The 25872-nt window shown below is 39.5% G+C and overlaps 1 protein-coding gene across 1 annotated transcript in view; it reads left to right on the forward strand.

Moving 5' to 3' along the window:
- The window catches only part of FAM102B (family with sequence similarity 102 member B), a 77037-nt gene that overhangs the window by 25110 nt on the left and 26055 nt on the right, over positions 1-25872 (forward strand). Inside the window, exons 2-4 of the mRNA XM_045546673.1 lie at positions 13101-13221; positions 17228-17257; positions 22275-22391. Coding sequence (XP_045402629.1) covers positions 13101-13221; positions 17228-17257; positions 22275-22391 — 268 coding nt within the window. The remainder of the gene's footprint in view (positions 1-13100; positions 13222-17227; positions 17258-22274; positions 22392-25872) is intronic.

The raw sequence follows: 25872 nt of genomic DNA on the forward strand, positions 1-25872 counted from the left end.
TCATTCCTGTGTGCATACCTGATTTTGTTAATAAACTTTACTTTTTAGAGCAGTCTTGGTGTCACAGCAAAATTGAGCAGAAGGTACAGAAGTGTCTCATATCCCCCCTACCCCCACATACACACAGCATCCCCCATTATTAACATCCCCCATCAGCGTGGTACATTTATTATAAAATCCTCTGTGCTCCACCTGCTCATCCCTCCCTCCCCCAACTGCTCCTTTTACTGTCTGCATAGTTTTGCCTTTTCCAGCATGTCATAGTTCATAAGCTGATTTTAATTTCCTATATCCTTACAGGATTTTCACCTTATTGACATTGGGAAGTTTTATGTCGTTTTCATTAAATTTTCCCAGACTATGATATGTATTCTCAAATTTTCAGTATTAGATATAGCCTTAGATTAATCTAGAAATGATTTTTCCTATTATTTCATTTTTATTATATCTTCTGCATCTGTATTGTTCTTTCTAGAAAGTGGGAAAGTGGTGCTGTGTAGAATTGTATAGTCACAGCAAAATATATTAATTTTCTTGAATGAGTTTGACTTTTTTAGATTTCACGTATAAGTGAGATCGTTTAGTATATTTGTCTTTCTGTGTCTGCATTATTTCATCTAGCATAATGTCCTCAAGGTTCATCCATGTTGCCACAAATGGCAGGATTTCCCCCTTTTTTAAGGCTGAATAATATTCCGATGTGTGTGTGTGTATACACACACACATATCACACATCAGTTGATGGACACCTATGTTTCCACATTTTGGCTGTTATGAATAATGCTAAAATGAACATGGGAGTGCAGATACCTCTATGAAATACTGATTTCATTTTCTTTGGATATATACCTACAAGTGGAAGGGCTAGATTATATTGTGAATCTATTTTTATTTATTTTATTTTACTTTTTAAGAGATGAGTTCTTGCTCTGTTGCCCAGGCTGGTGTGCAGTGGCGCAATCACAGCTCACTCCAGCCTCAAACTTCTGGGCTCAAGCGATCCTTTTGCCTCAGCCTCCTAAGTAGTTAGGACTATACGTACATGCTGCCATACCTGGCTAACTTTTTAAAATTTTTTTGTAGAGACAGCATCTTGCTATGTTGTCCAGGCTGGTCTTGAACTCCTTGGCCTGAAGCGATCTTCCTGCCTTGGCCTCCCAAAGTATTGGGTTACAGACGTGAGCCACTGCACCAGCCTCTATTTTTAATTTTTTGAGGAACATCCATACTGTTTTCCACAATGGATATACCAATTTACATTCTTTTTCTTTTTCTTTTCTTTTTTTTTTTTTTTTGAGACAGAGTCTCACTCTGTTGCCCGGGCTAGAGTGCCATGGCATCAGCCTAGCTCATAGCAACCTCAAACTCCTGGGCTCAAGCAATCCTCCTGCCTCAGCCTCCCGAATAGCTGGGACTACAGGCATGCGCCACCATGCCCGGCTAAGTTTTTCTACATATTTTTAGTTGTGCAGATCATGTCTTTTTATTTTTTCAGTCGAGACAGGGTCTCGCTCTTGCTCAGGCTGGTCTTGAACTCCTGAGCTCAAACGATCCTCCCGCCTTGGCCTCCCAGGGTGCCAGGATTACAGGTGTGAGCCCCCATGCCTGGCCCCAATTTACATTCTTACCAACAGTGTACAAAGGTTCCCTTTTCTCCATATCCTCACCAACACTTGTTACCTTTTGTCTTTTTGATAATAGCCAGTTGAACTGATGTAAGGTGCTACCTCATTGTGGTTTTGATTTGCATTTCTCTGATGATTTATGATGTTGAGCACCTCCTCATATACCTGTTGGCCATTTGTATGTCTTTTTTATTGTAAATTGACAATTTATAATTGTATACATTTATGAATACAATGTGGAATAATTAAATCAAGCTAGTTAACATATCCATCACCTCAAATACTTAATATTTTTTTGTGGCGAGAACATTTGAAATTTATTTTGTTAGTATATGTCTTCTTTTGAGAAATGTTTATTCAGGTCCTTAGTCCATTTTTTAATTGGGTTATTTAGAGAGGGTTTCCTATTAAGTTATATGAGTTCCTTATATATTTTAGATATAAACCCATCATCAGATACATGGTTTATAAATAATTTCTCACCTTCTATAGGGACATACATTTTTTTAAAATGAAATTTCTCATTAGGACATCTGTCAGTCACTGAATAAAAGTCTTACATGAAGTTACAAAGACTTTTTATATAAATATAACAGATTATTAACAAGCAAGTATTCAACAAACATTTATTTGGGACCTGTTGTGTGACAAATAATGCTGTATTTTTTATACGAAATTGCTCATTTGAACAGTTCTGGGCAGTGAACAGTTGTCTGCTGACAAACTTGCCTGCAGCAGACAGAGCTCACTGTTTTCTTTCTCCCTCCTCATGATTCCCTGCAGCTATCATCCGATCCCCCCCTCTCTGACATTCTCAGGGTCGGATCTCCTCTGGCACCATTATTTATACACTTTCAAATCTTCTACTCCTTCTCTTCAGTAAAAGGTGGTGGGATGGAAGCCAGATTACTCCGGGGAGTGGAGACAGGGAACACAGCAACTGATTTCAAGTATTTTAGTAATAAAGTGGAGAACATCGGGGGCAGCCAGATGGAGATGGGCGTAAAGGGAGGATTTCATCTTAGCATGCAAGAAGAGACTTAAGCATGTTTTAGTGCTGATGGGAAAGAACCAGTGTTATCAGTGACTTCTTTGTTGCTAAATCCAGTGGAATTCTTTTAGTCTTTATCTTACCTGACCTCTGTGCCACATTTGATATTGTTGAGCAATTCTTTCTTTAAAATTTCCCCCCTTGGTTTTGGGGATAACATAATCTCCTTTGCTTCTCCCTCTGTTGATGTTTTAGTCTCCTTTGCCTGCCTCCCTTCTCTACACTAAGTGTTTGTGTTCCCTGGAGTTCCAGACCCTGCCATCTTCCCTTCCTCCTCTGCCCACTCTCCCTGAATGGCCTCACCCGTTCCGTGGCTTCCTGGCCATTTACATGCTGGGATCTTTTACATTTGTATTTCCAGCCTTGACCTCTTCTTTGAGTTCTAGATCTGTATATCCGTCTGCCTCGTAGACATTTCCAAGTGAGGGACTCACAGGCGTCTTAACTTCAAAATGTCCAAAACTGGATTATCATTTCCCTCATTCCCTATCCCCACTAGCAAAATGAATGAATGAAAAAATAAGTAAATAAATTTAAAAAACAAAATCTCATGTCCAGTTTTTCCCAATGAACAATTTTTCTGTCCACCATTTATTCAAGCCAAAAATATCTCTGGAGTGTAAGAGATTCATTTATCGTCAGTGTTGTAATTTAAAGTCACAATTTTATTGATTTATCCTCAATCTTAAAATATTTGTTTTTGTCTCAGTTTCCAAAGGCATTTTTCTCAAGAATCTATATCTTTTTTAAAAATAAAAATCTTCATTAATATTGAAGAGGAAAATTCTTTACTTATAAATTTGACCATTATTTCACTCCGGTGGGCAAATTAAGGTGGACTTAGAACTATACATATCTTGATAATAATACTTTCTAGCACTTATTATTGACCTAAACTGTAAGCCAGGCCCTGTTACAAACACGTGTGTGATAATTCATTTGGTTTCCCAGAACTCCCATGAGGAGTAGGTACTGTTCCCATCCCTGTTTCACAGAGAGGGAAATGGAAATGCAGACAGGTTCGGGAACATGCCCATTGTGACAGTTGGCACGTAACAGAGGCAGGACTGGAACCCAAGCAGCCCTGCTCTGGATATAAGCCCTTAACCTGCACGCAATACTATCTGGCAAACAGCTCGCATTCTTCATAGCAGTTTCTTATCACTGTTTCTTAAAAAGTTAAAAAAAAAAATCACTTTGAATTACCAAGACATGGCCTGATTTTAAATGTGTACCTAGAATATACATATGCAAGTTATTCCGAGAATAAGTAAGACAGTTTGTTGCTACAGTAACTAAGTGGTCACAAAAAATGGATCCATAGTTTTCATTTTATTTTATATTTTATTTTTAAAAGACTTTCTATTTCAAAATATTACATGGGGTACAAATGTTTTTTGGCTACATGGATCGCTTTAGTAATGCCTGAGTCAGGGCTGTGTCCATCACCCTGATAGTGTACACTGTACCCGTTAGGTAGGTTTTTGCCCATCCCCTCCTCCCCACTCCCTCTGCTTCATTTCCACTGAGTTTTACTTCCCTCTGTGCACATGTGTGCTCATTGGGCAGTTCCAAAAAGAAAAAAAATTAAAAAACACCATTGAGAGAGAGAAAATATGATTTATACAGTGGAAGAAGATGTTTGCAATAGACATACACATATTTGACAAAGAACTCATATCCAAAATACATTAAGAACTCTTACAAATCAGTAATAAAGAGGACAGCCAACAAAATGAATAAAGTGATTTTAAATTGGCAGTTCTTAAAAGAGGGTACCCCAGTGTCCAAATAACATATGAAAGAATGCTCAGTACCATCAGTCACATAGGAACTACACATTAGAAGCACAGTGAGATATTATCACATACCCATCAGAGCAACTGAAAATGTAAAACCCACTCTACTAGCTGTTGGCAAAGATATGGAGCAAGGGGCCTCATATACAGCCCTTAGGAGTGTAAATTGGTACAATTACTTTAGAAAATGGTTTGGTTGTATCTATAAAGCTAATCGTATACATACTTCATGAGCTATCAATTCAATTTCTAGTTATATAACCCCCCCCAGTGCATACTACATTCATCAAAAGACATGCAGAGCATAGAGTAGATAAATAAATTGCAGTATTTCATACAATGGAAAACCAGACAGCAGTGAAACCAACTGCTTCACACAATAAGGATGAATCTCACAGACATAAGATCGAGAAGAAGAACCCAACACTAAAGATTATATACTGTAGGATTCCACTTATGTAACTTCAAAAAAGTCAAAACTACTCATGTTGGTAGAAATCAGACCAATGCTTGGTTCCACTTGGTGGAGAGTTATAACAGAAGGAGAATAAAGATAGCTCCTGGGTTGTGGTCAGTGTTCTGTATCTTGATCTGGGTGTGATTACAAGAGTTTGTTCAATTTGTAAAAATTCATCAAACTGCTTATGATTTGTTCACTCTTCTGTGTGAATATTATTCATTAGTTAGAAAGCTTTTTAAAAAAGTAACATTAATATTAATATTACTTTCAGTACTAAATAGCATTGACATAAATTGGTCTTTAAAATATCAAAGATGAAAATAAATTTTACTAAAAAGAAATATTTTAGCACTCTTGGAGGCCAAAGCGGGAGGATCGCTCGAGGTCGGGAGTTCGAGACCAGCCTCACCAAGAGCCAGACCCTGTCTCTACTAAAAATAGAAAGAAATTATCTGGACAACTAAAACTATATACAGAAAAAAATTAGCCGGGCACAGTGGCACATGCCTGTAGCCCCAGCTACTGGGGAGGCTGAGGCAGGAGGATAGCTTGAGCCCGGGAGTTTGAGGTTGCTGTGAGCTAGGCTGACACCATGGCACTGTAGCCCGGGCAACAGAGCGAGACTCTGTCTCAAAAAAAAAAAAAAAAAGAAAAGAAATATTTTAATAACCCATTAAATTTTTGTAATTTAAAAGAATTTTCTCAATAAACATTTTTGAAAAAGAGAAAGAAAACTTTCTAGATTTTCTTTGGCTCATTTGAAGCATAAACAATGGCCATAGCAACATTATCGTCTTCTTAGTCTTCTGCTTATTTTATGTCACATTCAGCAGCTTTATCATTTCATCTTAGAAATACTTGGCTTTCCACACAGCATCCACACAAATCCTGTCCTGTGGCTTTGTTTCTTGAAAGTGGTTAAGCAACTATATAAAACTCATAGGAAATTAATGACTCACATAACGGAAAGCATTTACTAATGTGACTTTCGTCTCAGTTGCCAAGTAGTCTGAGTTTGTTTCCATGGTAACCCATCGGTATAACAAACTGTCACAAACTAGCTTTGCCACTTTTTTTTGTTATTTGTTTAGTTTGGACAGCTTTCTGACTGCTCTGTGTGTGTGTGTGCGTGTGTGTATGCACCAAAGATTATCATAAAATTCTGAGTAATAGCCTTAAGTGCACAAACAAAACCGTTTTTATTTAGAGAGATTGGTTAAGAATTCAAAGCTGCTATTTTGATGTTAGAAAACTAAAAAGATTAAATTAACATATCTATTTCTACTTCAGTTCCTATGAAGAAAGGACGTTAAAAAAAAAAAAAACCTTCTATCGGAGCCCCTTAGAAAAAAAGGACATAGTTAGCAATTTTTCAAGACTATACATTTTTTTAAATGAGAAGGTCTCACTCTGTTGCCCAGAATGGAGTGCAGTGGCATGATCATAGCTCACTGTAACCTCAAATTCCTGAAGCCTATACATTTTTTAAATTCATTTACAGTATTTGTTCATGTATAATCATAGGAGAGTCTGCCAGAAACAAGGCAGGGAAATAGAAAATTAGGAGCCTGTCTTGGGGGATGAAGACCGAGTGAATGAAGGAGAAAGCCCACTCAACCAGCTCCTCCCGCCCCCTTCCCCAGGTGACAGTGCTCTGGGACAGGGAAGGGAGACACTGGGAAGGGAACCAAGGCAGACTTGGTTATATGGGACACCTGGCTTTCACCTGAAGGCTGAATTGGGGAAAGATTTCTAGAGGAGGTAGTGACCAAGCTAAATGAGTTAGAATTAAACTGATGAATGTGGGAAGAGAAAGGGGAAGCAGATGGCACAAGGGAAAGAAAGCATCATGAACAAAGGCTTACGAGTGAGAAATAGTGTGACATCAACAAGTTTGTTTGGGAACAACAAGTAGTACGAGACAAAACTAAAGACAGGCAGGGACTTACTCATGGAGATACCCTGTTAAGGAGGTTGGACCAAATCCTATGAGTTATGGGGAAGCAGTGAAGGATTTTAAACAGAGGGATGACATTCTTCCATTTGTTTTAAAAGGAGCTCTCTGGTAGTAATAATGAAGGTAGATTTGAGCAAGGACCATTATGGAGGCTGTATTTCAAGGGAAGTCTGAATGAGGGTAGTGGTGCTAGACGCAGGAATGGACTTGATTCAGGAATCGTTAGGAAGTCATCTAGGCAAAGATTGGTAGCTGGAAGCAGTCATTTGTAGTGTTGTCCCAAAATAAGTGACTGGGGCAAAAATCTCAATCAATGGAGGCTTATTAAACCAAAGTTGAGGACACACCTGGGAAAAACATATCTATTTCTACTTCAGATGAAGCGGTGCCTGTTTTTCCAAAGGGGAATTTGAAAGTTTCAGCATTTAAAGGCATACAGAAAGAAAAAAGGTAGGGGACGAAGTGATAGTGAGACAAAATGGTTACATTCTTGTGAGACCCAGGAAGAGAAAAAGGGAGTGAAGGAAGCATCAATTATGTAGATGTCCCTGGGTAGGTAGAAGAATGTCTGGTCCTATCTTGTCCCTTCTGCACCTGTGAAGATAAACTTGTAATTCCTTATTAGTGTGAAATTGAGCAGACTTTAGATTTAGGAGCTGTACTAGCCTACAGACCTAAAGCTACAATTTGCATGTCCTTGCTTATGGGAGGCCAGCAAGGAATTTCTTTAATGAATCTGTGGGGCCCCTTCTTCACAAGTTTCTGAGGCCTTTACCTTTTCTTTAGCATAAGGAGTTGGGGGATTGGCGGCGGGCAGGGTCCTGAGATTTTTATTTTCTTTTTACAGTAGCCCATGCATTCAGTCATGGTCACTTATTCATTCAGTCAACAAATATTTGTTGAGTGTTTATTGTGGTTGGCGGACTATTGTCCATAGTGTTACGCTGAACTCTTTACTTTCTGCCTTCGTCATTTCTGGGTTTCTTCTCCAATAAGGATTCTTTGTTATGCACCTCATAAGGTGATTAACAGAGAAGTATGCTCTTCGCAGCTCTAGTTCACCCCAACCTGATCTCCTGTCCTGGATGGTGAGATGTTTTACTTACGGAAGATCCTGTCTCAGAGTCCTAGCACATACGTCAGTCTGCTGCTTGGGATGCAGTATTCGTGTGTTTGGAAAGAGTCTTAATCCCCTGGAAGTGGACCTGAGCTTATCTGTGGCTTCCTTGGGTGGGGCTCTACAGGTCATGAAAAATGTTACCATAGGTTCCAGGGTGTTCTATCCATGCGGTAATCTTAAGTGAGGGAAGCAGGGCTCTGGGACTCTAGGAGGACCTCCCACAGCTTGAATAAAGTTTGAACTTTACAGATTCCTTTATTTGGGAATGGTCAGACCTACTCTGTGTCAGCTGCATATAACAAAACTCAATCAGCATTTTAAATAATGAGATTTACGAAGTTTACAGGGAGATAGTCCAGGGTGACTTGTTTACTGGGGACTCATCTTCCTTCCATCTGTGCGCAACCATCATGTAGCTTTTCCTGAAGGTAGCCTCGTGGTCCAAGATGGCTGTTGACAATCTAATCATCATTATGACAGTTTTCCAGACAGAGGAAGGAAGAAAGGCTAAAAGGATACATCTTGACTATCCCCCTTTTACTGTGCCTTTCCAGAAGTTATACCCAGTAACCTCCTTTATATCTCATTAGCTTGTACTCAATCCCATGCCTACCCTTAGCTGCAAGGGAGAATGGGGAAATGCAGTCTTTTAACTGAGCACATTGCTAGTCTGAATAAAGTCAGAGTTCTGTTTTTCAGGAAGGGGAGAGAAAGGATATTGGATAAACAACTGGCAGTCTCTGCCACATATGCTCTTAGGCAAACCATTTGACTAGTTTAACTAGTAAAGTTGGTGGGGAGTACCATGACGGATGTCAGAAGCCTAAAGTCTTACCTAATCGCTAGGAGTACTAGGTGGGAGTGCCAGTTAACAGGTAGATACATGAATCTAAAGACTAAAGAAGATGGCTTAGATTTATAAATTCTCAGTATATGCATAATAGTTAAGACCACCAGAGTAGAAAGAAAAGAAAGCCAAGGGTAGAAGCTTGGTAGACACTGACACTTTAAGGAGACAGAGGAATAAGAAACTGCAAAGGAATAGTTACAGAAATAGAAAAGGACAAGAATATTTCAAGACTGTATAACAAGAGTCAAATATAATACTTTACATGTATTAATATTAACACACTTAATCCTCAAAACAACTCTATGAGGAGGGTCCTATTAGCTCCATTTCATAGATAAAGGAGCTAAGATCAAATAAATTAAATGACTTGTCTAAGATCACTCAGCTAGAAAGGGTTGGAACCAGAATTTGAAGAACTGTCCACAGTGCAGAAATTTTCCATTTCCTCACCTCCCAGTTACTTGTCAATCCCCCCTAATCAGACTTCCACCCTCACCACTCCATTGAAACTGAGCAACTAACTGCCAAATCCAATGGACTCTTTTTAAAAAAAAAAAATCACTGGAGTTCAGTGGTGCAATCACAGCTCAGTGCAGCCTCAAACTTTTGGGCTCAAGCTATTCTCTTGCCTCAGCCTCCCGAGTAGTTAGAACTACAGGTACATGCTGCCACACCTGCTAACTTTTTTAAATTTTTTGTAGAGACAGCATCTTGCTATGTTGTCCAGGCTGGCCTTGAACTCCTTGGCCTCAAGCGATCCTCCTGCCTTGGACTCCCAAAGTGCTGGGATTACAAGTATGAGCCACTGTGCCCAGCCATATAAGGACATTTTAAACTGGATAAAAATCTAAGATGTATTTTTGTAATTAGTATTACCATGGAATTAGTGATTTCTCAAAACAAATGAAAAGTGGCAGAGTCCACTGCAAGGTTTTAGGGCTTCGTACTGAATTTTAAGGGCTTGTGGGTGGTGGTAATTATGACATAATTCCTAGAATAAATTGGCTTAATAACATTTTAATATAATAAAGAAGGTTCTTAGTGGTGTCTATAAGCAATTAGAAAAAAATGGCTTGTACTATTATATACTTCTGTTCTCATTTTCAGATTATTCAGTATTTGACAATGTTTTTGAATGTTAATTTGGTTTTTATTTTAATAAAGTCATAGATGTACATAGTTCAGAGTGTAAGTACTACAGGCATATTGTAGAAAACTGCAGTCCCCAACCACCTACTTATTTTTTACATGGCCTAACAGGGAAGAAGCCAGGAAAATAAATATATCGACTTCTCTCTCCTGCCCTCCATCCTGCTGGTGTTTGTCGCTTTTGCACAATCAGATTTAGAGGGCAAGAGAGTGTGGTAGATGTATAATTGTTCCTAAGACCAGCCTTCTGGGCCACAGAGAAGGGTAGAGTGGATCTGGAATGACAAACAAAATATCCAACCTAATAGTTTTGATTTCCATGAGTACTTTTTAGTTCTCTGTATATTCTTTTTTAATAGCATCCTATTCCTGTATGGTGGATGCAATTTCTTTTTTTATCTCTCTCAGAATTTTTTTTCTTCTTCCAATATAGGCTCTGTTTTGTTCAAGTTGCTTTTTCTCTATTCATTTTGGTCTCTGTCTTTCATATTAAGAGACTTTCCTCGTTTATCTGTTCATATTTGACTGGGGAACTAAAAATTGATTAAAAGCTTTGTGCACGTGGACAGTGCTTGTCATCTCAGATTTTTACTGTAGATTAAGCTGGCTGGGCTGTTTTGTTGGGACCCCTCAATATTCATCTCATTAAATCTTTTCTTTGAGGCTGATATTGGATGCCCCAGATAATACTCTTCTCACCACTTGAAGAATAGATGCCTAGTTCTAGCATGGTGAGAAGCCAGGTTCGGGGAAGAAGGCTGTAAACCCAGGCACTAAGTCATCTCTCCTTACCCAGCCCTACCCGCATGCCATTGTGCTCTTTCTAACACCCGCCCTCAAGTCAGGCAGTCCAGAGATCCTTCTCTGCTACCTTGTCAGGAGGATAAATCTCAGCCTTCTGCAGAAGTCAGGGAGATATCTGCAGTCTGACTATTTCTAAAAGTTTTCAGTCAATCCTTCTGTCTTTTGTCCCTCCTTCCTTCTACTTCAAGACCAATTTACAATTCCTGCTCTTGGCTCTCACTGTTACCAGCATAAGGTTCAGATTTCTTCAATATGCTAAATCAGTTATCACTAATCTGTCTGTCCCTGGCCACTTATTTTTGTCTCTCTTCGGTTCTCTCTGTCCTTGTGAGATAATGCCTTTACTTTTTTTAAGTTAGTGGGTTTGGGGGAGGGAGCAGAGGCTAACACATATAGTCCACCTGCCATCTTAAACTAGAAGTTTATGTATAATTTTACAAGAAAAGTAAAATGGTTTCATTTTAAATGTTTCTTGATCCCTGATCACACATCAGTGGACTCAGTGATGGGAACAACCAAGTGCCTTGAAGCTCAGCGTACTCCTGCAGGGTCCAGCACATCAGTGAATCTATCTGCATACCCTTTGGGGGAGCTCCAGAGACCGTAGCTGATGCCTCTAGCAAGTTGTTTTTTTTTTTTTTGTGAGACAGAATCTCACTCTGTTGCCCAGGCTAGAGTGCCATGGCGTCAGCCTAGCTCACAGCAACCTCAAATTCCTTGGCTCAAGCAATCCTTCTGCCTCAACCTCCCGAGTAGCTGGGACTACAGGCATGTGCCACCATGCCCGGCTAATTGTTTCTATATATATATTTAGTTGTCCATATAATTTCTTTCTATTAGTAAAATAGAAAAATTAGTTGGACGTGGTGGCGCACACCTGTAGTCCCTGCTACACTGACCAGCGTTGACAGAGTAAGACTCTGTCTCAAAAAAATAAAAGTTCCTAGTGAAAAAAAATTAAATGGCCAAAGTTATCATAGTGAAACCTATGATAAAATGCATGCTCTCCTCTCCTATTTGTGTGTCTGTTTATATATATATATATGTCATATATATATATATAAACACACATTCATATACCACACACAAACATATAATTGGTTTTTTAATTATATTACCTGTGCTCTCTTGCCTTTCTCCTTTGCTTTCTCCAATGTTCTCTTTATTTTCACCTATTTTCTTTCTTTTCTTCCTATGTTAGGGAAAAAATTAAGGCTGAGTCCCAGGTGCCTACATGGAATAGCAAGGAGAACAGCATATACAAAAGCCTGGAAATTTGAAAGAACAAAGCTGTTGGAAAGATATAGATTTTCCTTTGTGGACAAATGGGCTTTAGAGTTAGGTCTGGTTTAAATGCCAGTTCTGCTGCTTCCTGACTAAATGACCTTGAGTTAACTTCTCTCCTTGTGCTTCATTTTCCTCATCTATAAAGTGAGGAAAATGCCAGCTACCTCATAGGGTTGCTGGGAGATGAAATAGCATGTGGTAAGCTCTCAATAAATGGTAGCTGCTATTGCTATTATGGCTGGAGTAAAATTGTGACAATAGTTCATCTTAGCATGAATATTTGTTTATACCTAGAATAGTATTTGTTTATATTTCTGCCTCTTGCATTAACTATAAACATAAGCCCTACAAAATCGAGAACTGTGTCCTCTTTTTTTTTTTTTTTTGAGACAGTCTCACCGTGTTGCTTGGGTGAGTACTGTGGTGTCAGCCTAGCTCACAGCAACCTCAAACTCATGGGCTCAAGCAATCCTCCTAGCTCAGCCTCCCAAGTAGCTGGGACTGTAGGCACATGCCACAACACCCAGTTAATTTTTCTATTTTTAGTAGAGACAGAGTCTCGCTCTTGCTCAGGCTAGTCTCGAACTCCTGACCTCAAGCGATCCTCCCGCCTCAGCTTCCCAGAGTGCTAGGATTACAGGCATGAACCACTGCACCTGGCCTGTCCTCATTTTTATATTTTAAACAACTATCACGTGCCCAGCACATAAATGTTCACTGTGTGTTGAATGAATAAATAGTGAAGCCTCAATTTATATTGATTGAATTGATAAGTAAACTCACCTTTTTTTTTTTTCAGTTTCCTGTGGATAATTATTAGTAAAACCTTCCAAAGATTCAGATCACATTGTTAGGAATTTATTTTCTTCCTGTTCCACTATTTAGAAATACTGGCTTTTAATATATCACTTTGGTATTATAGACTTGAGTGAAAGCGTGTGTATGCTTTTAACATGTCATCGATAATAACTAATTGGCTCTTTTTTTCTTTCCTTCAGGGAGGTGGTGCAAGCGAACTGTGTTCACTGGAGAAAGAAGTTCTCATTTATGTGCAAAATGAGTGCAAGTGCCACCACAGGCATCCTAGATCCTTGCATCTACAGAGTATCTGTGAGGAAGGTACAAAAATAGCCTATTACTTTTCCTGTTTCAGAAACCATAATTAGTTCCGTAGTCAGTGACTCACTTTATTTAGCTCTGCTTTATCTTTATCATTAGAATGATTATAACATATGCGATTTCACTTCACACTTGCAGCAATAATTTAAATTACCATGGCAAATATGAGGAAGAATCTGAAGTTAAAAAATATTATTCAAGAACCTTCATCTCACTATCACTATACATAATAGCCTTATTTGTGTTAGTTTGGGGACTATATATGTGTGTATCCTACCACTCATTAAATTCCTATTTTTTGTTACATGCATTGCTCTGGGAACTTTACGTATATCATGCCTAATAACAACCCTAAAATTGGGTTTAATTTTCTCCATTTTCAGGAAAACCAAGGCTTTGGTTAAGTTACTTGCCCAAATTTACATAGCTAATAAATGGTGACATAAGAACTCAAACATAGATTTTTCTGATTCCAAGTCCCTGTTTTCTGTATATTTCCTTTCCACATATTAGGTTGAAGCATATTACCAATAGTCTACAAAAATGGCAATTTCATATGGTTCTACTTAATATATATGAAAGGATGTATATATTTTACCTTATATTTTACATTTTATACACACATTTAAATTGCCAAAGTAATACATATCATGGTTAAAAATTAGATAGAGAAGGATTTAGAATGAAGAGCGAGCATCCTTGGCCTTGCTCCTTTCCACTCTAGTCCTGCATCCTTCTGTGTCAGATAAAAAGTTACACTGTCAGCTTTCTTATTCTGCTTTTTTGATAAACCAATAACACTATGATATGTGTGACTGTACTTTAAGTTCTCTTAAATTTCTTAATCTATTCAGTTAAAATACGATACAAATACATGTACACATAAAGTGATGGTAACAGTTTTAAGCCTTTGTGGAAATAGACTCTAAAATAGTCATGTCTGAAGCAGCAGCCGTGGAGCAGCGGCTCCCGTGAAGGAAGTATAGTGCAGTGGAAGCGTGTATGGTGTCACACCGATCTGGGTTTGAGTCACAGATACGCCACCCATCAACTGTGAGACCTGAGGCAATTCTCCTTTTTAGAATCTGTCTTTTCATCCAAATAAGAGTATGATATTAATACTTGCTTCCTCACGGGGTTGCAGAGATTAGCTGACAAATAAGCATCCTACCTTCTTTCCTTTCTACCTTGACTGCTGCTGCTCTTTCAGTAAAACCTTTTCTCAATGGAATTCTAGTCATGGTTTGTCAAAGATGACCTGTCAGTCTTTGAATTATAAGAAAAATAAAATACATAACTAGTTTAGAGTGAAGTATAACTACAGATTAAAGAAACTCAAGATCTATGTTGTTAAAAACCAAAAACTAATAGTGGTATTTAAGGCAGGACTTGTTCATCTGAAATAAACAAATTCCTCAAATTATGAGGGTTTGGTGTATTACTTAGGGCATCTATAATAAGCTGCTGAAACACAGACGCAAATAGACAATGGCTTAAACAGGATGGAAGTTTATGTCTCTCTTGAGTAACAGTCAAGGGACCCAGGACTGGTAGAGCAGCTCTGCCATCTTCATCATCTGGTGTCCATCTCTAGATCTGAGGGACTTGCTCCAATCTTGTCTTCCAACTAACAAGAAAGGAGAAAAAGCCATATAAGAACAAATACGTTTCTTTTTAGAGCATGACTCAAAAGTGGTGCACATGGCTTTTGCCCATATTCCACTCCCACTGGTTAGGAGTTAGTCACATGGCCACACCAAACTAGAAGAAAGGCCGTGAGTAGAGTCTCTAGCTGGGTGGCCAACAAGTTCTAACCTTAGAGAAGCAGGAAATGGGTATTGGGGAACCCCTAGCAGTATCTACCATGCTTGGCTAGGTGGAGCTATTTACTGAGCTCACTCTACCTAATCTGTCGTAAGTATTATATAAAAGAAGCCATAAAAGAAAAACTGGTAAACTCAAGACTATAAACATTTTCTGCATTGCAAAATATACTGTAAGTAAAATTGTAAATTAGGGAAAAATATTTACAAATCATGTCAAAGGACTAATTTCTTTAGAAAGAGCACCTTCAAATAAATCAATAAGGAAAAGATCAATAACCCTAGAAAATTATAGGCAAGGGACAGAATTTCACAAAAGAGAAAGTATACATAGCTTTTAAACATATAAAAATATACTGAATCTCACTCATACAAATTAAAACTACTGATAACCATTTTTTACCTATAAAATCAACAAAGATCAAAAAGTTTGATAATGTACTCTGTTGCCTAGGACCCAGGGAAGCGATCAATCACCAGTCAACAATTATGTGAGTGCCTGCAATGTTCCAGGTGCTATTCTAGGGACTGGGAGGAGAGTGATGAACTGAAGTGAGTTCCCACCTCGGGACTTTACTTTCTGGCTGGAGTTGGGGGAGCAGTGATAGGAAAGACAGACAGTAAATGTATACATGTAACCAAATAAGATTATTTCAGATAATGATAAATCTTATGCATAAAATACAATGAGGTAATAGAGAATAGCTTGGGGAAAGGAGACTATTTTAGAAAACCAGGACAGGAATCAGTGAAGACTTCTCTGAAAGGTAACTTATGAAGAGGAGCCACCCATGTAAAGATCTAGGGAAAGATCATTCTAAAAGAGCAGGACCTGAAAGTAAAAAGACCCAGTATTTTCCTAGGGCTGCTATAACAAAATACCACATGCTGGGCAGCATAAAACAACAGAAACTCATTTTGGCCAAGCACAGTGGCTCATCCCTATAATCACAGCACTTTGGGAGACCGAGGTAGGAGGATCACTTGAGACCAGGAGTTTGAGACCAGCCTGGGCAACATAGTGAGACTCTGTGTGTACAGAAAATTTAAAAGTTAGCTGGATATGATGGTGCACACCTGTAGTCCCAGCTACTCAGGAGGCTGAGACAACAGGATTGCTAAAGCCCAGGTGTTGGAGGTTGCAGTGGGCTATGTTGCACCACTACACTCCAGCCTGGGTGACAAAGCAAGACCCTGTCTCTAAAAAAAAAATGTAAAAACAAAAAAAACAGAAATTAATTGTCTCAGTTCTGGAGGCCAGAAATCCAAAATCAAGGAGTCAGCAGGGGCATGCTCCCTCTGGAGATGCTAGGGGAAAAACTGTTTTATATCTCTCCTCCTAGCTTCTAGCAGCCTCAGGCATTCCTTGACTTATAGACACATTTCTCCACTTACATGACTATCTTCTCCCTTTGTGTCTTCACATCATCTTCCCTCTGTACACAGGTGACCTTGAGGCCGCAGGTTTCCCACCCGCAGTGGCGGAGAGGAAAGTTTGGCCCTAATAATATTGGCAAACACATATATACAAACACATCCTGTGTGCTCGGCATTGTTCTAAGTGTTTCACACTTAATTCTCCCTGCTGTGTGATATCCTAAATCTAAAGATTTGATAAATCTTTATATATTATTATTTTAAGTTAAAATGTTAAACATCTATATATTTTTGTTTATTATTTTTTACTTTTGTCAGTATTGTTCATTTTAGATAAGAGGGTTTATACTATACTACATGTATGCTTCTATATTCATAGAGCATCTTTGAATGATTCATAAAAAACTGGTTGTCTCTGCAGTGGGATTTCAACTCTTATTGAAATTTTCTGCAATGTATTAATATGCTTAACTAAGTAAGTAAGTAATTTAACCCTTCCTGGGTTGTTAAGATTTTTGCAGTGACCCCAGGACACTTTTTAACCATTTCTTCTCCAGCAAATAGATAGAATATTAGGTTGTCTTCTCACCATTTGTCTCATTTCGATTAAAGTTAAATGCTAAATAAAAATACTGGTCATTTGGGGGTATTGTGGGAGCCCAAATAGTTGGATTTAAGATCATCAGAATTTTACTATTTATGATATTTGCCAGCATTTAAATATCTACTTCAGAATTATTTGATATATATTTAATTTTAAGTGTTTAATTATATGATATCCTTATAGTGTTTTCTATCTTTGGCAGGAGTTAAAAGGTGGAAAAGCTTATGCAAAGGTAAGTAGATGTTTTTTAACTCTTTTGGAACATGTAATATTGCTTATTGCTACTTATAGGTTTAAAAATTAAACACTTTACTATTCTAATTGCTATTCAAGCTTGATTCCTTTTAAGTAAAGCAACTTGGAGATTAAACAGGTGAATCCAACAATAAATTATAGGCATATTCTTTCTAAATGATGATTATGGGATGTTATTCTTTAGTTTCAGCTTCCCTACTAAAGGATGATCTCTGGTTTGCATTAAGCCATAGCAACTGCTAGTTCAAACAGTCTCACCTGGGAGTATTCCCAGGCCTGTGGAATGGAAGAGCACCCCTCCTCTGTGCTCTCTTAGCGCTCTGTATGTACATGATCACTACTGTCCTTTGTCACTTTTACTAGCTGTATGAAATGACTAATGAATGTGCTCACCTTTTTTGCTGAATAGAAGGAATTAGTAATTAATAACACTACCAGAAACCCACATACTCCTCTTTATTTCCAGTCTCTGTGAATGGTATCTCCATCAATCCAGTCATCTGAGCCAAGTACCTATATGCTGATTTTAACCACCAAATCTACCTAACTCCCTAAATCTAGTTAGTTGCAATGTCAGGATGTTCTTTGCTATAGGTAACAGAAAACCCTCTTCAACTAGAAATTTTTTTTTTTTTTTAGACAGAGTCTTGCTCTGTTGCCCCAGCTAGAGTACAGTGGCATCATCTTAGCTCACTGCAACCTCAAACTTCTGGGCTCAAGGGATCCTCCTGCCTCAGCTTCCCGAGTAGCTGGAACTACAGGCATGCGCCACCACAACTGGCTAATTTTTTTCTGTTTTTGGTAGAAACAGTTTCTTGCTCTTGCTCAGGCTGGTCTCAAACTCCTAAGCTCAAGCAGTCCTCTGGCCTTAGCCTCCCAGAGCACTAGGATTACAGGCATGAGCCACTGTGCCCAGCCGAAACATTTTTAATGTCACAAAACAAGTAGATGTGAGGTAGAGCTGCTCCAGAACTGATTAATCCACTGACTGGAGAACATCATCAAGAATCCATATTATTTTTCTCTTTCCATTCTGCCATTCTCTGTGATGGCTTTGTTCTTGGCTAGCTCCCTTCATGGACACCAGGTGGCTGGGTCCTCAAGTCTTAGTCAACACATTCACATATGACAAAATCCAGCTGCCTTTCTCCATGTATTACTTTTTTTTCAGTGAGAAAACTTTTCCTAAATAGCTCTCAGAGGATTTCCCCATACCTTTCATTGATAAGAACTAGATTATATGCCCACCGCTAAACCAGTTGTGGGCAGTAGGAATGGATTGCCTTGGTTAGCATAGACTAATCACAGTTTAACAATGAGCTAGAGGGTGGGTTACCTTCTTGTGCTCATGGACAAACTGAGTAAGGGACACCTGAATAAAATCAGGCTTTGCTGGCAAGGAGTAGCAGGGTGTTGCAGGTGGGGCAGACAGGCAACAAGGTCTGCTACAGTTGACAGATGCTCTTGATTTTTCTCTTCTAAAAAGCTCTTGAAACTATGCCTGCTTTCCATTCCCAAGGCCACCGCCTTAGGTTATGCCTGCCTTGTTTCTTCCGTACCGACAGTCTGCATTAGCCCTGTGTCTCATCTCCCTTCCTCTGTTATCTCCCTCCGTCCTCCGTGTTACCACCAGAGTGCTCTTTCTCAGATGAAAACAGGGTCATGCCATTCTCCCACTTTTAGTCCTTCGGCGGCTATTCATTGCTTACAAAGTAAAATGGTTTGTCATCTCTTCTGTTTGTCATCTGTGCACATGCGCACACGTACTCATACACTCATCCTTATGCTCCAGACACATCCTCATGGGCTTTTTGGAGGAGCCCAGGTATTTTAGCCTCTTTGCCTTGTGACTTCATATTTTCCCTGCCATGCGTGTATTTCTCCCTCGTCTTGCCCTGTCAGCTTCTATATCATTAAAGGCTCGACTTAGTCTTCCCTCTCCACTGAGAACTTTTCTTTTCCTCTCTTTCTTGTAATTGTGTCTTTCCCCATCACACCATTTATCCTACTGTATTATGGGAATTTGTTTTCTTTTCTATCTTCCCCTTTTAAACTCTAAAAGTAGGAATGATTCCACATTCCCAGTGCTTAACATTACCTGGAATGTAGATACTGAAAATTATCTTCTGAATGAATTGATTACCTACCAGAAAGACAGCTAGTATTTCTGTATTTTATATATGCCATTTCATGAGACAGTTATCGCAGTACAGCCAAAGAAAAAATCATAAGGAAACATGGACTCTCTGGCACTTTGCTAGAGTGTTAGCTCTTTGAAGGCAGAGCATTTGTCCTGTTCATCACTGTCATCCTGTGTCTAGAACAGGGCCTGGCACATGAAAGGGGCTTGATATAATCAATGTTGACCTCACTCGTTGCTAACCTTCATCCTGAAACATCACACTGACATATGCTACCTTTTAATATACTTTCTTAATGGGAACTGTCTTGGTTTGGACTGCTGTAACACATTATCATAGGCTGGGTGACTCAAACAACAGAAATTTATTTCTCACAGTTCTGGAGGCTGAGAAGTCCAAGATCAACATGCTGGCAGATCCAGTGTCTGACGAGGGCCCACTTTCTGGTTTGCAGATTGGCTGTCTTCTTGTTGTACCCTTACGTGGCAGAGAGCAGAGAAAGAGGAAGCAAGCTCTGTCATTTCTAACGGGCATTATTCCATTCATGAGGGCTCCATTCTGCATTTTTCCTGGCACTATTCTAAGTACTAGAGATACAGCTGTGAGCAAAACTGACAAGACCCCCTGCCTTTGTTGAGCGTACATTGTAATGGGGGGAGGGAGGGACAGACTACAAACAAAATAACCATGAAATGTGTATGTACATGTTATGATGATAACTACTAGGAGAAAAGTAGAGCAGGTAAGGAGTAGCAGATGATAACTACAGGGTAGGGGAGAGAAGAGAGGCAGGTTGTAGGATGGTCAGGGGAGGCTCCTTTAGAGAGATGGCATTTGCACATTGACCTGAAAGGAGTGAAGGAGAAATCTGTACGAAGACCTAAGAGAGAACATTTTAGGCAGAAGAACAGTAAGTATTAAAGGCCTTGGGGTAATCTTGGCATTTTCAAGAAATAGGACAGTTGCAATAAGTAGGGTAAACGAGGAGGAGAGAGGGCAATGAAGTTGACTGGGTGGCCAGGGACAGAGGAATCAGAGACAGCATAGACAGCCCTTTCAAGGAGTTTTACTTTAAAGGGAGTTCATAAAAATGGATCAGTAGCCTGGAAAGAGGGGTGGAGTGGGGTTTGGTTTGTTGTGGGTTTTTTTTTTTCCATTTATTCATTAAGATAGAAAACCCAGCATGTTTGTGTGCTGATGGGAATGATCCAGCAGAGAACTTTAGAGTGCAAGAGAGCAGAAAGAATTGCTGCAGTGATGAACTCGAGTAGGCGAGAGGAGAGTGGTTGGCCTCACACAGGAGCACAGCCATAGCACCGTAAGTGGAAAGGCAAATGTGTGGGCACAGGTGCAGGTAGGTGAGTGGATGGAGCTGGCAGTGAGAGCTTGTGGAAGTGCTCTTTTGATTGCTTTTATTTTCTCAGTGAAATAGGAAGCAAGGTCATCAGCAGAGCAGAATGGCAAAGAGATGTTCGCAGAGAAAGGATAATGTATGAAATGCGTGGATAATGTAGGGTCAGATAGTCACGTGACTTCACATGCTCAGCCGGACATGGCTTTGCCCTGGACATATCCAGGCTTTTTTTGCTGATCTGTTGGCTCCCTAAAAGAGGCAGTAAGACCAGAGTAACCACGTGAAAATTAGGTAGCTGTTACCTGTAGCTTGATGTGTGTCTGACTTTATTGCATTTGGGGCTTGTGGCCCTTCAACTGCTCTCTAAGTTTTTATTCTTCATTCTTTTTGTTCTAGTTAAAAGCTACTAAGATAATTCTCCAGCCTGCAATTAAAATCTTCATCTTGAATGCCATTTATATGTGCCCACTATGTGTTTTAAAACCATAAACCAAACAACTTAAAATCACAGCAGTGTGTTTGAAATGTATACTTTTTATTATATATTCATGGAGATGTGCTTAATTCATTGCAAGCTCAATTCATTTTTTGTTAATAAAAGACTCTATACACAATCATATAAAGTAGATTTTGTTCAAAAATAATGATATAAGAGGGTTGATTTGTTGTATCACTTGGACATGAGAAGCATAGTTGAGCAACATCATAGGAAAGATTATAGGGGCAACTTTTGGTAGTTGCAGAAAATGGGGACCAAACCTGGGTAGTAATAAGGGGGAGGAACAGGTTTGAGCTGAACTTCTGCTAGCAGCAGAGAGGATTGGTGTGGGGCAGAGCTCTGGGAAAGGGAGGAAGTAGGTTCTGTAAAGAGAAATGAAGCTCAAGGATGATCAGCAAGGCAAATGTTGTAGGAGGTGGTGAAAGAGAAGGGGCCTATACCAAAGAAAGTGTGTGATTCACTTAAATCATTCTAGTTCTCACATGGCAAGTGAAAACTTAATAACCTGCAACTATCTGCAGTCACCAGTGGTTAACTCAGCATAGAGCCAGAACCAGGATAGAGGGAGGAGAATCTGATCGTTCTTCTGTATGTGTATGCAAATGATCATGATTGGATTGCTAGTGTTTGTCATAGCGCGGTGTGAATACCACTGCTACTTGCAATGATTTTAGTTGTTTGATATGCATTATTTTTACTTTAGTAGTAATATATTTATTTCAACATATACAGAAAAAATATATTTAGCATATCATATCTATCACTTCAAAGATCTTGTTGCTTAAGACAATAGTAGAGTAGGTAATAAATTTTTATAAAAAGTGAAGCAATTTAAATACACATATAAAACAAATAGAACAGGTATTAAGATAGCAAAAATTGCAAATAACTAAAGTTTGAGAAAACTTGTCTAGGGTATGGGTTGAATGTTTATTTTTAATGAGAATATGATAGAAGCCTACTAGACATTCTATTAATATAATTATCTTTCTTTTCATAGCTGGGCTTTGCAGATCTAAACTTGGCAGAGTTTGCTGGATCAGGAAATACCACTCGTCGCTGTTTACTGGAAGGCTATGATACCAAGAATACAAGACAGGATAATTCCATTCTTAAAGTAAGCATGTTTAAAGATTTACATGTCAACAAATGAGATTTTCTGCCTAGGTATATGCTGTCAAGGACAAGATGTGAATCAATACTGAGATCGTAAGCTGACCACGCCACAATATTTATTCCTACCTAGGAAAAAAACCTATCCTAATCACAGAAGCAGTGAAAAGTAGTAAGTGTTCACCTTCATGGTCCTAACCTGTTTCTCTTTGGTGCTGCAGACATTCAGAGAAGAATACACATGCCACTACAACGTAAGAGCTCACTGGGAGGAAGGAGCATGATGAATGAAATGAATACATTAAAATGTTTGTAGCTCTCTAAAGGTGATTTCCAAAGCCACTGCGCTGGGTACATAGAAGTCACTGGGTTCTCTTGTAACTAGTGAAGTGACAGGTGGAACCCACTTCTGGGCATCTGCCCTCTTGTTTCCAATACCATCAGGAGCCATGTATTTTAGTAATCAGAGGGAATATATATTTCATAGAGTTGGTGGGTGCATTAAATGACATCAGTTGAGAAAATGCTTGTAAAGTACCTTGCACCTAGTAAAACTCACTGGATAAACCTTTTGCTGTATTTAGTTGACCCCATGATGGTAAGTTATTGCCTTAGTCTGTTTGCATTGCTGTAAAGGAATACCTGACGCTGGGCAATTTGTGAAGAAGAGACATTTATTTGGCTCATGGTTCTGCAGGCTGTACAGGAATCACGGTGCCAACACCTGCTTCTAATGAGGGCTTCAGGGAGCCTCCACTCGTGGTGGAAGGCGAAAGGGGGGCAGGTGTGCCACATGGTCAGAGAGGGAACACGAATGGAAGGGAGCACGAGAGAAAGAGAAGGAGATGTCAGACCCTTTTAAACAACTGCTCTCACATGAGCTAATGGAGGGAGAGCACACTCATTACCACGGGGAGGGCACCAGGCCATTCATGAGGGATCCGCCCCCATGACCCAAACACCTCCCAGTAGGCCCCACCTCCAACACTGGGGACCAGATTCCAACATGAGATTTGGAAGGGACAAATATCCAAACTATATCAGTTATCTGATAAGAAGAAAGGAAAATAATTCTGAATAAGAACTGGATAGTCAAGTTAGTGGAGCAAAGAATTACCTTATACCTATAGTTTTCAAACTTTGTTTTCAGTAAACATTAAGCTGTAAAGACATGAAAATTCCTTAACTTGTTATTATGGCCAATCTATCCCTGGCACAAATTTAGCAGCTGTAAAGAAAGGTGGGATGAGTAGTTGATATAGGGAGGGAAATGGTGAAAGAAGACAAGGAAGAAAGAAAAGTGTCATGATATAAATTTCTGTGTGCATCGTGTTGATTTTATAGTTGTATGGTTATATAACTGAAAATCATTCAGAGCACTTGCCCATACCTCTATGAGTTAGACAGGGTTAGATGGATGGGGATAGATTGTTATTCCAATTTATAGATGAAGAAGCTGAGACTCAGAAGGTTAAGTATCTCACAAAAGTGGTCAGTGGCAGGCTGGGTATGGTGGCTCACACCTGTAATCCCAGTGCTCTGGGAGGCCAATGCAGGAGGATTGCTTGGGGCTAGGAATTTGAGACCAGCCTGGGCAACATAGCAAGACCTTGGCTCTACAAAAAATAAAAAAATTAGCCAGGAGTGGTAGCATGTGCCTGTAGTCCCAGCTACTCAGTAGGCTGAGGTGGGAGGATCACCTGAGCTCAGGAGCCAGAGACTGCAGTGAGCTGTGATCAGGCCACTGTACTCCAGTCTGGGTGACAGAGTGAGACCCTGCCTCTAAAAAGAAAAAAAAAGTAGTCAGCGGCAGAGCTGAGAGAATCCATATCTTCCACTGCCTGCTCAGTGGTCTTATTTCTTCATATTTCTTATTTAAGAAGATGGATAATCCTTCTCTGAATTATAGTGTTTTCATTGGAAATTGAAATAACTTTTTAATTTTAGACCCTTACATTCCTCAGGGCCAGCTCATGGGGTAGTTTCCTTCTTGCTCCTCATTAGTTCTTCCACACCATCTCTCCCACTTCGTCCTGCAAACGGCGTATGCTTCTGATGATCACAACATAGAGCTGTAACACCCTCTACCTTCCAGGTCTCTGTTATCTCCTGACCACCTAGTCGCTTCTCTCTCTTGTTCATTGATGACTTAGCCCTGGCTCACAGTTTTTCTCTACTTCCCTTCTCCTGTCATCATTTTTTGGTGGCTTCACCATCCATGCAGGTGAGCTGTCCTTGTGGACTATCTTATATGTGCCTAAGGGCTCTCAGTTCATTAAACTCCTTATCTCCAGCGATGTTTTCCTCTTCCTGATCTCAATTCCTACTCCCATGGTCACAGTCTAGACTTTCTTACCCCTAGCAACTTCACCACCTCCAAAATTTCAGTTTAAAGTTTTCTTCCCTCCTACTGCTATCTTTTGTTTCTAGCCCTCTTGATCTACTACTCACTTAGCTATCTTTAACCTTACCTGTTTTCTCACTATCCATCAGCCCCCACTTGCTTCCACTTCCCTCTTTATCCAGCTTAGATTCCATAATTATCATCCCCTTAAAAATATCCCTGGCCCCTTTGCCCTGTCTCCCCCATTTCTCTCCCCTGAATAACTCCAGCCCTAATTGCATTCACTTGAGCATCCTGCTCACTGAGCATTGCTGGAGCTCACACAGCCAGACTAGCTGGCATTACTGAACCCCTGCTCACTGCCAGCAATTGTAGTCAACTGTCTTTTTAAGCTTCCTTTTTAAATTTTAGATATTCTATTTCCTACCTTCTTTCTCCTATATCCCTACTCACTACTCTTGCTGTCAGCTAATGGCTTTGCCTTATCCTTTATTGAGAAAATAGAAGCCATTAAACTAAATTCCTTCATCTTCCCATCACAGAATTTACTGTCTCTCCAGCCTTATTATCCTTTTTGCCTCCTATTGCAATGGGTGACATGTCCCTCTTCCTGTCAGCAGTCAGCCCTTCCTCTGGGGTTCCAGAATCCAAAGCTGGCCTAATCAAGAGCTTTGCCCTTGGATTATTCCCTCTTCTAATCATCTCTCCTGCTAGTGATCCAGCCTCATCAACATATAAAGAAACAGCTCTGGTATTGCCCATATTTTTTTAAAAAGGCAAAAAATAACTTATCTCCTCCAACTGCTGTTCCACTTGTCTGTTCTACTTCGCTACAGGATATCTTAAAAGCTGTATGTGCCATCTCCATCTCCTGTCTGAGGCATTCAGTATATTCAAGAGTGCTGTTTTGATGGAGTTGGAAAGCAAACTGTAGGGTTCTATGAAAAAAGCGGTGATAGGTATGGTATTTAAGAAAAAAAGAGAAAAAGAATAGTCATGGTGGCATTGAGATGAAGAGAGATGAATTAAATAAGGTTATATAAGGTACATATTAGCCTTTATCTGGAAAACATGCAGTAATATACGTCTCCTGTTATTCATTAAGACCATGAATTTTGGTATATGCAGTCCTGGGTTCAGA

This window comes from Lemur catta, chromosome 3 (assembly GCF_020740605.2).
Source record: "Lemur catta isolate mLemCat1 chromosome 3, mLemCat1.pri, whole genome shotgun sequence".
Taxonomy (NCBI): Eukaryota; Metazoa; Chordata; class Mammalia; order Primates; family Lemuridae; genus Lemur; species Lemur catta.